The 13,890-nt window shown below is 35.2% G+C and overlaps 1 protein-coding gene across 2 annotated transcripts in view; it reads right to left on the bottom strand.

The window, feature by feature from the left end:
• Positions 1-2,395: 2,395 nt before the first annotated feature.
• The window catches only part of Xrn2 (5'-3' exoribonuclease 2), a 76,454-nt gene continuing 64,959 nt past the window's right edge, over positions 2,396-13,890 (bottom strand). For both annotated transcript variants that reach the window (XM_027920015.3, XM_027920023.2), the window contains exons 28-30: positions 10,094-10,157; positions 5,358-5,496; positions 2,396-2,966 (exon numbers count right to left, since the gene is read on the bottom strand). In XM_027920015.3, the coding sequence (XP_027775816.1) occupies positions 2,901-2,966; positions 5,358-5,496; positions 10,094-10,157 (269 nt within the window). In that variant the 3' untranslated portion in view covers positions 2,396-2,900. The remainder of the gene's footprint in view (positions 2,967-5,357; positions 5,497-10,093; positions 10,158-13,890) is intronic.

Here is a 13,890-nt window from a genome sequence, read left to right on the forward strand (position 1 = left end):
ACATCCACAATGGGCCTTTTGTTATTTCATTCGTTGGCTAACCTTTTTTTTTCCCCCCCAGGTTAGAAATAAAGCAGATGATCACCAGGAAGAGTCTGATGGGATCTCAGTTCCCTGATCCTTTTAGGGTGGGCAGGAGGTTTGGGACGGAGCCAGACAGCCTCTGCAGGCTGGAAATGGGGAATTTATTTCAAGGATGTCTGTATTTTAGATTTCTAAGCAAGTTAAGTTTGATTACATTTAGACTTCGAATTTAAAATGGTAGCTTCGCGGAGGGGGCGGGGGCAGGAACATTTCTGATATTCTCTTACAGGTTCAGCGATTGCATTTATACAGGGACGGGAGATAATGAAGCTGGGCAGGTTGAGGAGCCCGGCGCCGCATCCCGGGAGCAAAGGGAAAATGCTATAATGCTACTCTGAGGGTCGGGGGTCTGAGCTTTCCCGCACCCACCCTGTTCCACGCAACCAGCTTGCAGCGCTCCAAGGCGGCGGGGCAAGAGACTAGGTCGCCGGGACTCGCAAGCCCGGCAAGGAATGCGGGCACGCGCCCCACGTGCAGCGGTGTCTCGGCGCTTCCCGACATAAGCGGGAGTGGAACGGGGCCAGCTACCCAGAACAAGGACTCTAAGGACCACCCCATCTCTGGCTGCGAAGTCGCAGCGTCTTCGTACCCTTCAGCTCAGCCCAGGTGCCCCGGACCTCCATCCAAGGCGCCCAGGGAAACGCTAGGGCGAGAACCCCACACCCATCTCGGCTTGTTCCTGACGTCCTGCGTCACCTGTGAAAATTAGCCTATGGGTTATTACACCCAATTTGCCTCTGTAACGCTAAATGGCAATCTAATATCAGTTTGTAGATGGCTGTGCACTTTAACATATATTACCCCATTTGATCTTTAAAAGGAAAGACAGCTGCTCATTAGGGGCCCTTAGTGCCACAATAGTTAAGCTGTTTGCAGGTTCTAAGATTTTAAAACTTGTTAATGCGGTGTGTGTGTGTGTGGGGGGGGTGCCCTATTTAAAAATATAATGGAGTGTAACTACTTAAAATTGGCCCTTTGACTTAGACATTAGAATTTTGAGGAGACATTTATAGCTGTAACTATTCCACTTAAAAACTGTACAAAGCATTTTATTTGAAATAACTGTAAAAGTCCAAGGTGGGGACAAGACAGAAGAGACAAGAAAAAGGGAGAGAAGGAAGCCAGGGTGAAACAATGGAAGGTTCCACTAGCAGACCTAGCACACCCATTTCTGCAGAGGGAACCTTAGCATCATTACTGGTCCATCAAGCCTCTTGCTTGGGCTTAAACATTCAGTCAAAAGCTGAATTATATAAGACAGTCTCATGAAGGATTAAGACACTTAGGTGGCACCTGTGCAATATGCAATACTTCATTTAGATGGCTACACATTTTGAATATTTGGAAGATATTTAATAGCATTATCACTTTAATGTAGAATGTGGATATTTAATAGACAGCGTTATCACTTTAAAGTAGAATGAGTGTAAATCATAATGTTTATGTTGGCAATTCTTACTGCACTTAATAAAAGGATCCTGCTTTATTCACCCATTACTAGCAATGAACTCAATTGTTTCAAAATAACTTCCTATTCAAGGTTAAGATGAAAACAATTTTTTCACATAAACTAAGATTAAAAAGGGTGCTTTGGTTGAGTATTAAAGCAAAAACTTCCTAAGAAACTTAGGTGGCACCTTTGCATTATGCAATACTTCATTTAGATGGCTACACATTTTGAATGTTTGGAAGATGTTTAATAGACGGCATTTCAAAATGAAATCTTATAAGCTTTGGCTAGGATGGAAAAAATTGAGACAAAGCAACAAGAGTCTACATGAGTCATGTGTAAGTTTGTTTTGTTAATCAAATAACAATGCATGGAAAAATACTGTGGGTGAGCTCCAAACATACATTTAAGAATTAATGTGCTTAGAAGTAAGAAAAATAAAGGATACAAATTGAAATCTGTGCTTAGTAGTAAGGAAAATAAATGATACAAATTGAAATCTGTAAAATAACATACAGTTAGTTACTTTAGTACAGACTATTTAGCTATGAATTAAAATTTTCAACTTTTATTCTCAAAGATTCAGAACAAGTCCTTAAAACTGGAACACAAGTCTAGGTGAAACTTATAAAAACGTAAATAATTTATTTTTACAAAGACTACCAGTAATGAACATACTATAAAATAAAAACTTTTGTTCGATTGTGTTAACCATATCCTCTTAATATCTGCTTCGTCACTGACTTGTTTCTGACATCTAATTGTAGAAATGAACTGTTTTGTGCAAAAGTTGACTTATGAAAAACATGCTTTGTCAAGATTTTCAAAGCTGAAATCCTATAAAAAAACATGAGACCAGAGTTTTTAAAGTTTAACTTTATTTTATTTTTTTTTACTAAAGTCCAGAAATTTCTGTAAGACAAGTATGTTAATGAAATGTTTCCAAAGAAATACTGAACAATATACACTCTAGTTTGCTGAGGGTTCCAGCTCAAGAGTTCACACCTAATTCTTGTGCATTAAAAATCAGCATGGATCTTAGATGATCTAGAATAAGAATACACTGTGTTTTGAAATCCACAGCTGGTTTGATTTTTAACCATAATGAAAAACCAGTACTCCTAATTCCATCAAATGTGTTTTACAAGCAATAATAAATTCAGATCCACTGTATTATGCAACAACACATCTTTGGAAAGCAACATAAAACAGTGAGATCAGATCAGTAAAAATATACACAGTTAAAAGAAATACACAAAGAACTGTAGTTTTATTAAAAACTACTACTTGAGAAAAGAAATCTCCTTTCCACAAATAGCATAAAACTGTAGAATGATGAAAGGATTTGGGAAAGCTTTACAAAAGCTTAATTCCAGCTATATCTTCCTGAGGGTGGTGGCAAAGGGTATTTCCTTCCTTCTCTGGGATATCCCTGAAAATAAACAAAGAGAGAATTTATTTTCTGGATTAATTCCCTTGCAAAGAAATCAATTTTACGCCTGTGTGGAAAAACACAACATAAAAAAGCTAAGTGTGTCTTAAGGTACAGCACATGGAAAGTCCCCATAAACAGGTACTTTGAATCCAGAGCTTTAACACAAGCTTGTTGCAAAGTTGGAGACTGGAGCACAAAGGATATCACTGAAAACTAACCAAATAAGCCTCAACAACCACACTTAAGAAATTCCTCAAAGTATATACAATGAATTACAGTAAAATGTTAGGGTAAATATGTTCTCATTTTCCCACCATCTCGAGTAGTAATTCAAGTCACTTTGTGGTAAGGAGCCCCCACCATTTTTAGACATATTACACTAAGAAAGTAATTTTATATAACCAAGGAAAAGAGCCTGCTGAGTCAGCTTAAGGCCTAATAAGCAATTAATTTTAGGGATTTTTTTTGTTTGGTTATAAATAGTAGAGCATTAAGTAATAAATTAAAGTTATTACATAATCAATTAGTGGTAACATAATATAATCTAGTATGCTTGCAAGTAACATTTCTGTATAATAAAAGATAAATTCAACAACCCTTCCATCATAATTCCTTTTCTAAGGGCTGGAGGTGTTGCTCAGTAGAGGAATGCTTGCCTAGCATGGGTAAAGTCCTGTGTTTGATCCCCAGCACTGGCCGGGTGTGGGGGCGGGGGGAGGGAGAATTCCCTTTCTAGGCTTCCAGGGTTATAAAACTGAACACCCTCCATTTTGCCACTCAGAGCACTTTAGGAAACTTAAACTATAGTATATGCAGACCCTGACGGCCATAGTGTAAGGCCTTTTCAGTCATAAACTTCACTAAAAAGATAATAAAGACATGACTATGTAATAGGAATTTCTGCAACTTAATAGCACTTTGACAATCGTGATTTAATAAAAAAAACTATGTCAGTGGAAACAAGACAGAAAAAAAAATGAAACACAAATTTACCAATTGGTTTATATCTTCTAAATAAATAAGAATAACCTCCTCTAACAGCAGAGAGTACCCTAAAAGGGACGAGATCTCCTCTATAGGAAGTAGGAAGATGATAAACTGGAGTCATCAAGCCACGGCAGTTCTGCTGCCATACTGCATGGGGTTCAAGGATTTCAGTTCCTGACTTGGAAAATGAGGTGACTGGACTAAACATTCTCTAAGGCTTCTTCCAGTTATATCCTCATTTTAAAATGCTTATTATTTTAATTGCATAATGACATTTAGACTCTAGTAGCACAATCTCTATTTAAAGGTTTTGAGTTGAAAGAATTCAAAGTCAAATGAACTGATTTTACTGAACTATAACAAATTCTCCAAATGCATTAAATATTTGCAATTAAGGTGATTATTTTCTCAAAAGATGGAGACTTGTAAGAATACACAAAAAAATATAAAAAAAAGATTTTCCTTAGCTATCAGAAACGAGATCTTACATGAAAAGAGACACACAGCAAAAACCCGAGTTAGAAAATTAATATGTGAAGCACTGCAAAAGTCCTGCAGGCAACACCAGGTAAGCAATTTAAAAACCACTTCATATCACTGCAGGTGCCAAACTCCACGAACACCACAGCATTCCAATCCTGTTCTCTAACAAGAATTTGATTAAAGAACATGTAAATACTGGCCAGGATATGAAATTGCTAGGAGAAATTATGTTAAACAGAACTCTATCTTAAATGATACTAAAACTAGATGCTATCAAGAGAAAAAAAAAATGAACCTTACATCTACTAAACTTGTTTATGAATGTGGAAAATCTTCAAGATTTTTTTTCCACATAGAAGGATATCAATGATGAATCAAGAAAGGAGATTTCCAAGAAGAATAAAGTCAACACTGAATAGACAGATTCTTACTTTCAACTTCCAAAAAATTCTCATTTGTTAAGAAAATTTGAGTTTCTATTAAAGAACAGTATCTTAAAGGAAAAACAATGTTTTGGTGACTGAGTGTATTTGTGCTTTATCAACTATTATTAAAAGGGCTTCCGGGCTGGTAATTCTTAAGTACCTTTCAAGGTATTACCAAGTTAGTGAGGCGGCTATTTACCTTAGGTACTTTTTTTTTTTTTTTAAAAAGAAGATGGGTAAATTATTCATTCATTCATTTATTGTGGTGCTGGAGATCGAACCTAGGGCCTTGTTCATGCAAGGCAAGCTCTCTACCAACTGAGCTATACCTCCAGCCCTGACCTTAGGTATATTTTTAATGAAGGACACAAGTTTGGCAAACCTACTCTGCTAATATTGTTTCCAGAAATACTGAAAAGTACAGAGTCCTCAAAGGCATGATTAAATAAAAGGTGAGCAGTAAGCTTTCCACCCAGTCCACAGGAAGTATTACCTGTCTTCCTCCACGATCATCTCGTCTAGGTGGATACCCACCAGGCCCGGCTAACATCTGGTACTGGTTTGGCTGGAAGGCTGCATTTTGGGTTTGGAGCATCCGGTTCCACGGCAGTAAAGGTTCAGCTCCAGCACCTCTGTGGAAAGGTACCATGTCTGTATTAGAAGTCAAGCCTCTTACACTATACAAAGCCTTAAAAGATATCATCTCCAAATTTTAGGACAATCCAATCTGTCTGGATTTGTCACATGCAATACAGAGTGTAAGAATGGCCCTTATTTATATCCAGTACAGTCTAATATATTTCAGCAGCTGTTTAACAAAATCTTTAAATTCAGTCAGGTCTAACTTTAAAAAAGTAATTTGTTCATTTCCAATTGTAAAATTTCCTTCTAGTCATTTGAAGATGTAGATCCAAGATCACCAAGTTGGTTACATTGATGAAGCTATCCAAAGAGTAGACATGTACAAGACAGGAGAATGAGGCTTTATTTTTTTTAAATGTCCAGACTTGTTCTTGGAATCCATTCTTTCTAGTTAATTGCAGGTTGCAAATGAATTCTTACTGCTGAGTATTTTGAATCCAGGGTAGGGGACTTGGCTGTTTTTTCCCATCCATTATTCTGCTCAATATGTCAGAAGGTCTGATCGGGAGGAAACCTTTTCAAGTTCTATTGATGCAGCTTTCAATTGACCACGGTGACCTAGCAACATGAGCACTAATTGGCATGGGCTGACTGGCATTTGGTGTACAGTTTACATGGGAACACAGATTCAACAGCTATTATAACCCAGTTTGCTGTCCCAGATTACTAGTCGAAAGAAATGTTTTAATTGTCTTCAAGTGCCTATTTTAACTTTGCAGATACAAAACAACAGGTATAAGGTATTAAATCATAACTTCATTAAAAGCTGTAAATGATGTAACATACATATACCTTCTAAAGGCAATTGTCATTTAAGATATAAAACTTTCTCCTTGAATAACTTTCAACTTCTTATAAGTCACTACACAAAGAATAAACAAAAGGAAAATTCTCTAGTATATTTAACATTAGAAGCTTTGGGGCATTAAGGATATTAAGGAAGAATTAACTTTTACATTCACTTAAATACTGACTAGTTGGTATTAATTGTTACCATACTGGCATATAAATTTCCCTTTTTAGGGGAAAAAATACTCCTAGGGATACAAAGCCCAAAGTTGAGCTCACCGGGTAATGTATTCTCATAGCCATTCAAGCCTGACTCCATCCTCTCTACATTCTACCTTTCTCCCTTCACTTAGAGCTCACCTTCTTTAAAACAAACAAACAAATAAACAAACCCAAAGATAATTATTTTTGTGTGATCACTTAAACAGAATAACAGCTCTCTAAAGAAGGCCAAATCTATTCTTTACAGTTAAGTGTTAGAAACTAGAGCTCCATTAAAATAATTTGCTGTGATTCAAAATAAAATTAAAAGTCTATAACTCAGAAAGAAATGCATATGTTTGGAGCTTATGATTATTTTTAGGTCCATTATTAGAAAAAATAAATTCTAGCAAGATATTTATTCTGTTTCAGCAAGAACAGCTCCATATGCAGAGATAGGAATGGTCTCTTCTGGTCTTCCCAGAGGTGAGGGGCTCAGAACTGCACTGTGACCAAGGCGAGTCATCAATCTTGGCCATTTGTGCAAAACCCACAAGCCAAAAATGCAAATCACATATCATTTTACTGTGACCAGTTTTTCTTTTTAGTTTTACAACGATAAAACTCACATGAAACTATGTCAGGAAAATCGGCTGGCATGGATAATATATATCATAAATGCAGTTTAAAAATATTTTGTTTGAAAAGTAGGTTAGGAACAAAGCCAGATTAAAAATACACAATTCTCCTTTTCATTTGAAATTATTACTAACAATATTTGACAGATATTTATGATAAAAATCATTAATTAAAAGTAAAAAGAATAAAGTAACAGTGACATCCACTACCTTCTTTTGCTGTTTATTGCAAGAGAGGCCTTTGTTTTTCAAGACAATCATATTTCTATATTGATCATATAAATTTGCATATACAAATTAAAATTGGCCTAGGAAAATATATCTTTAAGATCTGATAGGAGCACTGAAATTGGCACAACTTAATTTTTCAAAATTAGCTGTTATAAAACTAGCTTATCTGAGGCATTTTTGGCATCATAGCGGAAATACTATTCTTAAGTTTCCAAATTACTGCTTTGAAAAGTAACTGGCATATGGAAGCCTACCAATTTGAGTAATTTTAATTTAGACATACAGCAAATTAGAGTTTTTAAAGACTTCCCATGACTATCTGAGCTTAACACCCGTAGGTTAAAAACTAAATGCCTGCTTTGCATAGGACGAAAAAAGACAAGCCTCCTCTAGCAATAAGAACCCAGACAATGTGGCAGAACTCAAGTGGCAAAGGGAACTCAAATGCCAGACATTTTTGCTTAATATGAACACCAGCTTGTCTTTGTGTGGAGAGAGGGGGTAGGGGACGGGGATGTTCCTATTGTATTTCTGAATCAAATGAATATATGTATTATAAATGACAATATCTAGGAAATAATTCAAAGACAACACAGTGTAGTTTAGGGGAAAAAAAAAAACAACACCAAAAACTCCCTTTTCTAAGGATTCTCAACAAACCCTCAAAATAGTACAGTGGAAATGTACCAAATTAAGGACCTTATGTAAAACCTGGTTCTTATAACTCCAGTTGCTATAAATTGGCAAAATCAAAACAGTTTCTCCTCTCTAAGTCTTATAAGGTCTGAATGGTTGGACTGACAAGTACTATGAAATGATGTAATACACCTACTAATCAGCTAATGGAAAACCTAGCATATCAGAATTCAAACTTAGTTTTCTTTATAAATAAAATGGCCTATTTCTTAAATGACCGGATTTAAGACTTATAAAATAGAATTCTTTTTAACTTTTAAGTTAACTCACATTTAACTTTTGCTTGTATCTATCTAAAATGAAAGCACAAAACACCCTTTAAAACTTGTCCTTAATTTGCTGATTTCACAAAGTCAGTCAGGATAATACCAGTACTTGGTTAGGGTAGAGTAAAAACATCAGGGCAAGGAAAAGGACGATGATGATGATCTTAGGAAAACTTGTAATTTGTACAGAGGAAGGAAAGCTGCTAGGACTGAAGAATGCCTCAGTAGAAGTAGATTCTTCACTTCCTTTGAAGTTCCTGTGGCCTTTATATTATGCTCAGAGTAAATATTCTTACGAGTTTTGTTTTAGTGAATGTTTCCTAGTAAATAATAATAATGGAAAAGTGACCTAAGGTAAGCTACTAAACTATATGCCTCAGTTTCTTCATTAGTAAAAATAATAGCAAAAAGATTAGTGGTAGGAATATATAAAATCATGTTTTTCACAGGATGCTAACATGGTGCTGACAGTTCATGAGCAGATAATAAATATTAGCAATTATTATTAACATGGGGAAGAAGTGAGCAATAAAATGGGAAAACTAAGTATATAATTTAGAAAAATTTACCCCATATTTGTATAAAAATGTTGTTACTTTGTTGATAAGGAAATAGTATCATATACTGTTGTGTTTGAGCACTTATACTAAAAATAAAACATAAGTATACATACTTCCAGTTGCATTAAATTTAAGATGTGACTTGCACTAAGTAGTTGGTATTACTAATAATCAAATGGGTAACACAATTCCTTTTATCTTCTTGAAGAAAACAATAAAATGAAAATTTGAAGTCTAATTATAGTTTTCTTAAAAGCAGCATTTATAAAAACACTACTCACTTCAGATGTGAACAGATTAGAGATTGCTAAAACACCAAAGGAGAGGGGAATAAAACAGATTGGAACTGAAAATGCAAAAAAGGAAGCCTTATTATGATGGGGCTCCATCTGTTTTTGCATTTACTGTTGGCAAAACTAGCATGAACCATACATTTTAAAGCTGCCTTTAAAAAATCATTCTACATGTTAATATAATTATTCATAACGTGCCTAGATGTCTTGTTGTATAGAGTCCACCTTACTTAGGAGCACACAACTTATCAATGAGGGAACACATGTCAAACATCCCTTGTTATGAAACCATGTCACATTCTTCCTAGTCCATGGCACTTATTAGACTGCAGATCCCATAATCCTCTTCTGAGTCCCTTCTGCGTTTAATTCAGTTCAGTCTTAAGTAGTTAAAGAAACTGTTTTCAGTGGCAACTAATAACTACTGACCTACAGTGACACTGCCCTACAATAGGCTTGTCAGCCCTGAAAAAGTTTTACCAAAGAAGCTGATTAGGACTTCAAGAGGTTTGTAGCAAGGATCAATGGTTGGTCTGTACTAACGCTGTGTTGCCCACACAGAAATGATAAAAGTGGAACACCATTAGTTATGCCTCATTAAGTTGCACAACCCTTCTAAAAAGAAATTTGTTTAGCCTGACCAAAACCTAATACAGTTTTAAGCTGTGTTGCATTTTTCAGGGCATCTCAAAAAACTTCAATAAAATAAAGGCCAAGAACCCAAGTATATAAAGTTGAGTATTTTAATTCCAAGTGTTAACTATATATTTTCCCAAAGGATAGGTACAAGAAAAATTATTTTTGGTAGGAAAAAGTATATTTGAACTATGGAAATTTTAGATTCTAAAAAGCCAATAAACCCCAAATATTGATGTGGAAAAATACTTAAAAGTCATGTTTGCTTTAATATTACCTGTCAAATCTTTGCTGTTGGAAAAGAGGAGGAGGACCTCGCCAGGAATCCTGGGGCCTCATATCTGGAAAATAGCAAGGAAGAGTAAAACAAAAAATTTTTTAAGTAATCATTTTTCAGTTACCCACATATTTTATAATTAAAAAATCTGAGAACATAAACCAAGTAAATTAGTATCATAATTATATACACAAGTATAAAAAGTAACCAACAGGATCAATTGATATGTTTGCTTTATCATTTGTCCTCTGCATGTATAAACAATATTTTTAACACTTATATTTTAAATGCTGTACAAAATGAAAAGTCTTATAGTCTTTTTCATAAATGCAGACTGAACAAACAGTAATTTTAAAACAAACACTGAAATTTTCCTCCTAAAATGTCAACGGATATGACATAAAAGCACAGAGCACAATCTCTCCAACACAAACCAGGAAGACATGACAATGAAGGACCACCCACTTTTCTCTCATTTTTGATAATCAAACCTCTCCCCTCCAAAAAAACTGAACTAGCAACATCTAACTATAAGATACAAATAGATGGCTGCTGCTCTTCTATATAAACTGAACATGCTCTTCTATATAAATTAAACACTATATGGGAGGAAAAGCCTACCAACACCCGGTCAGTCAGGGCATTCAGCAGTTTAGGGGGCCGGCTATCAACCAACCACAGCTTCTGGCTCCAGCCTTTAGCAGGGTTGCTGTGACCTAATTAAAACAGCTGGTTCCAGAAGTTGTCTAATGAGTTCACTGTGTGAGGACAGTAACCTACTCCAGAGTCCCGAGACCAAGGACAACAAGGCTTACTATAATGTATTCAGGCTCACATTTTAATGGAAACACAAACTAGAAACATGCTTTTCAAAATTACTGTCTTAAAGGAGGGAAGATATGAAAGCTTATCTCTAGTTAAGACCCAAAAATGCAATCTGGTTTTTGGTGAAAAAGAAAAAGGGATGAGGGGGGAGAAAAGTAGAACTGTGTTTTAAAAAACACCACAAAGAAGAATATGGAAATAAGTAAATTATTTATTATTCATAATCATGACATAACTGGCTACCTCTGCTCTGGACTTTCTTCCCCTCTTGACATGACTGAGATGGCTAGACTGGGAGGGTTTTCTAAATGTGGACATGCTACCTGAAAGGGGCTCGCTATCTGGAGCCCACTGCCCTCTTGGTCCATGACCAGCAGAGGTTTCCAGCAGGAAAACTAGAAGCAACTCTTTCAGAAAAGAAGGGGAAAACCAGCCGTTGCTTCCCCATTTTTGAATAGGAAAAAAGGTGGTATGTCTAGTTGATATGAATTAAAATCTTTTTTTTTTTTTTAAATAACCTCTTAAAAGCCAAAGACTACAAGTTAAACTGAGTAACAAAACTGAGGAGATTTTATGGTGGTCATCAGATAGGTAGTGCCTATTCAAAATTAGAATGGAAGTTCGGGAAGCTAATCACCACGAAATCCACAGAAAATGGGAGAAGACAGTTCCTTACTCTTAAGAAGGCCCAGAAAGAATTACTACTACAGACTTAAAGCCACCAGAAAATCCAGACATTCTTAAAAAAAACAGCAATCATTTCAATTATGTACTTTCTTTCTATGGGAAATTTTAAGATTGGTTTACTCAGCATATTGTAAAACTTTCAATGAGTTATCATTTATGAGAAAGCAACCTGCGGAAAGTAAATCAACATTTGTGCCACTTTTTCTGAATATTATTTTGTTAAACTTGAAACCCACTGGTCTATTCGTGTGGAGTATGAAAATTAGAATCAGTTCAAATGTTCCTGATATTATTTTAGTGCCTTTACATAAACAAACTTAGCTAATATAAAAGAAGTAAAAAGAAATATAGTGAATTTCATTTGGACCTCTATCTAAATTGTACTTCACATGCACAGAATTGCTGTGATCACCCTGATAACACACTTTTTTTAATCATTAAAACAATTCTGTGATTCCGTTCCAGGGTATCTCTTTATGTATTCCATGACATAATCATGGAATACACTCTCTGTGGTACTTTAAAAAAAGCTTCCATACTAGATTCTTAATAAATTTAAGATCAAATGAAGACAATAAAAAATCTATTTTAAGAAAAATCTTTCAAAATACTTATCCTAATATCTTATGAAAAACAAAACTTTCACATTTTTTTCCTAGAAATAGAATGAACAGAGGGAAAGCCATCACCATCAGTTATACAAATGCATTAGATTTAAACATGCTACATATTAAAGCTATATATCCAAGCAGAACTGAAATTAGGGTTCACTAAACATAAATGTTTAGCAGGGGCAGGAAGAGAACTCTTCAACAGTTTACCTGAATACAAAGTTCTAGAAAGCTAGCAAAAGTTCCTATTCCATAACTTCTAGCTAGCATACAGGTTTTCTCTATTTCACATTTACTATTTCTCACCTCCAGGACATTTTTTTCCCCATAGTGAAAACATGTGCAAAAAAGGAAAAAAAAAAAAAAATTAAAAAAAAAACTAAGCAAATTTTCTAAAATCTTTAATTCTGTCATATAAAACATCCCTTGCTTTCAATCCCCAAAGAAAAAATGGAAAAGATCAAACAAAAACTTCAAGGCACCTTTAAACAAATTTCTTCATGTGGCACTGAGTAATATATATAACTCTTAAGTGTTAAGCAGAAACATTTCCTGGCTGATAAGTAATGAAGTAGATGGTAAAACAAACTTATTATCATTCATTTGTATGGCTCTAACAGAAAATCCATTTGAGAGGGAGGAAAAAAATTCTGAGATAGTGAATTGCACTTCAGAAGGTACCAGCGAGAGAGGAAAATGATGGTTAATTTTTTTCCTTTGGTCTTTAAAAACTTATTCCTTTTCTAGAGCCCTAAGGCCACATAAACCAAGGCTTCACCAATAGCTTCTCAAGTGACAATTTACCTAATCAGCATGGCAATCACAGAAAAGATTCCATGTTTACTGATTGCACTAATCAAAAATCACTTTTTCAAATGCAGCTAATTGGCAAGTTTACTGAGTGAAATGAAGAGAAGTCACATATCAGGTTCTCATAAGGGCTGCAGAAACTGAATCCCTTATTCATACTGAGTACTCAGGACTGCACTTGACTCCAACAAGTTATCAATACCTAGACAATTACTCATCAGTCAAAAACTGACACATCAAAGAAAGACAAATCAAAGACCAACAATAAGAAACACCTGCAGCAGACACTTGATAAAGAGTTGGCAGTTTGACCAAATGGCCCTTCTTGAGTATTAATTTTACACTATATGAAGAAAATAGGAAACTAAAAACATTGTAAAATAAGATTAAATGGTTTAGATTTACATTTTACAAAAAAACAATCTCTAATCAAATCTTAAAGTTCAAAATTCTATAAAAAGGAAAATTGATCTTTCATCCTTTAATAGTTTCATAGTACTTATGTGTAAGGTACTGTTTTAAGTATTTAACAACCTAAACTGACTTAGTCTAAATAAATATTCTGTGACATAGACATTCATATTCTCTGTAACATCTTCGAGATAAGAAACTTGGGGCACTGATCAAAATCTGCTGAGGTCAAAGGATTATTACAGGGCAGAGTAATGCCATGGGTTATGTTCTTAGTCACTTTCCACCACAGTATACAACCTCCAAGTTTCACAGACACTTATGCTGTTGGTTGAGGTGATGCTTTGTGTGATTTTTATTTTACGGAAGGACTAACCTCAAGTAAGAACTAACCTCAAGTTCTGTGCTTCTCAATCAGAAGGCTCAGAAGCTTAGGGTTTCAAGAAGGCAGGA

Source organism: Marmota flaviventris, chromosome 2 (genome assembly GCF_047511675.1).
Source record: "Marmota flaviventris isolate mMarFla1 chromosome 2, mMarFla1.hap1, whole genome shotgun sequence".
Taxonomy (NCBI): domain Eukaryota; kingdom Metazoa; phylum Chordata; class Mammalia; order Rodentia; family Sciuridae; genus Marmota; species Marmota flaviventris.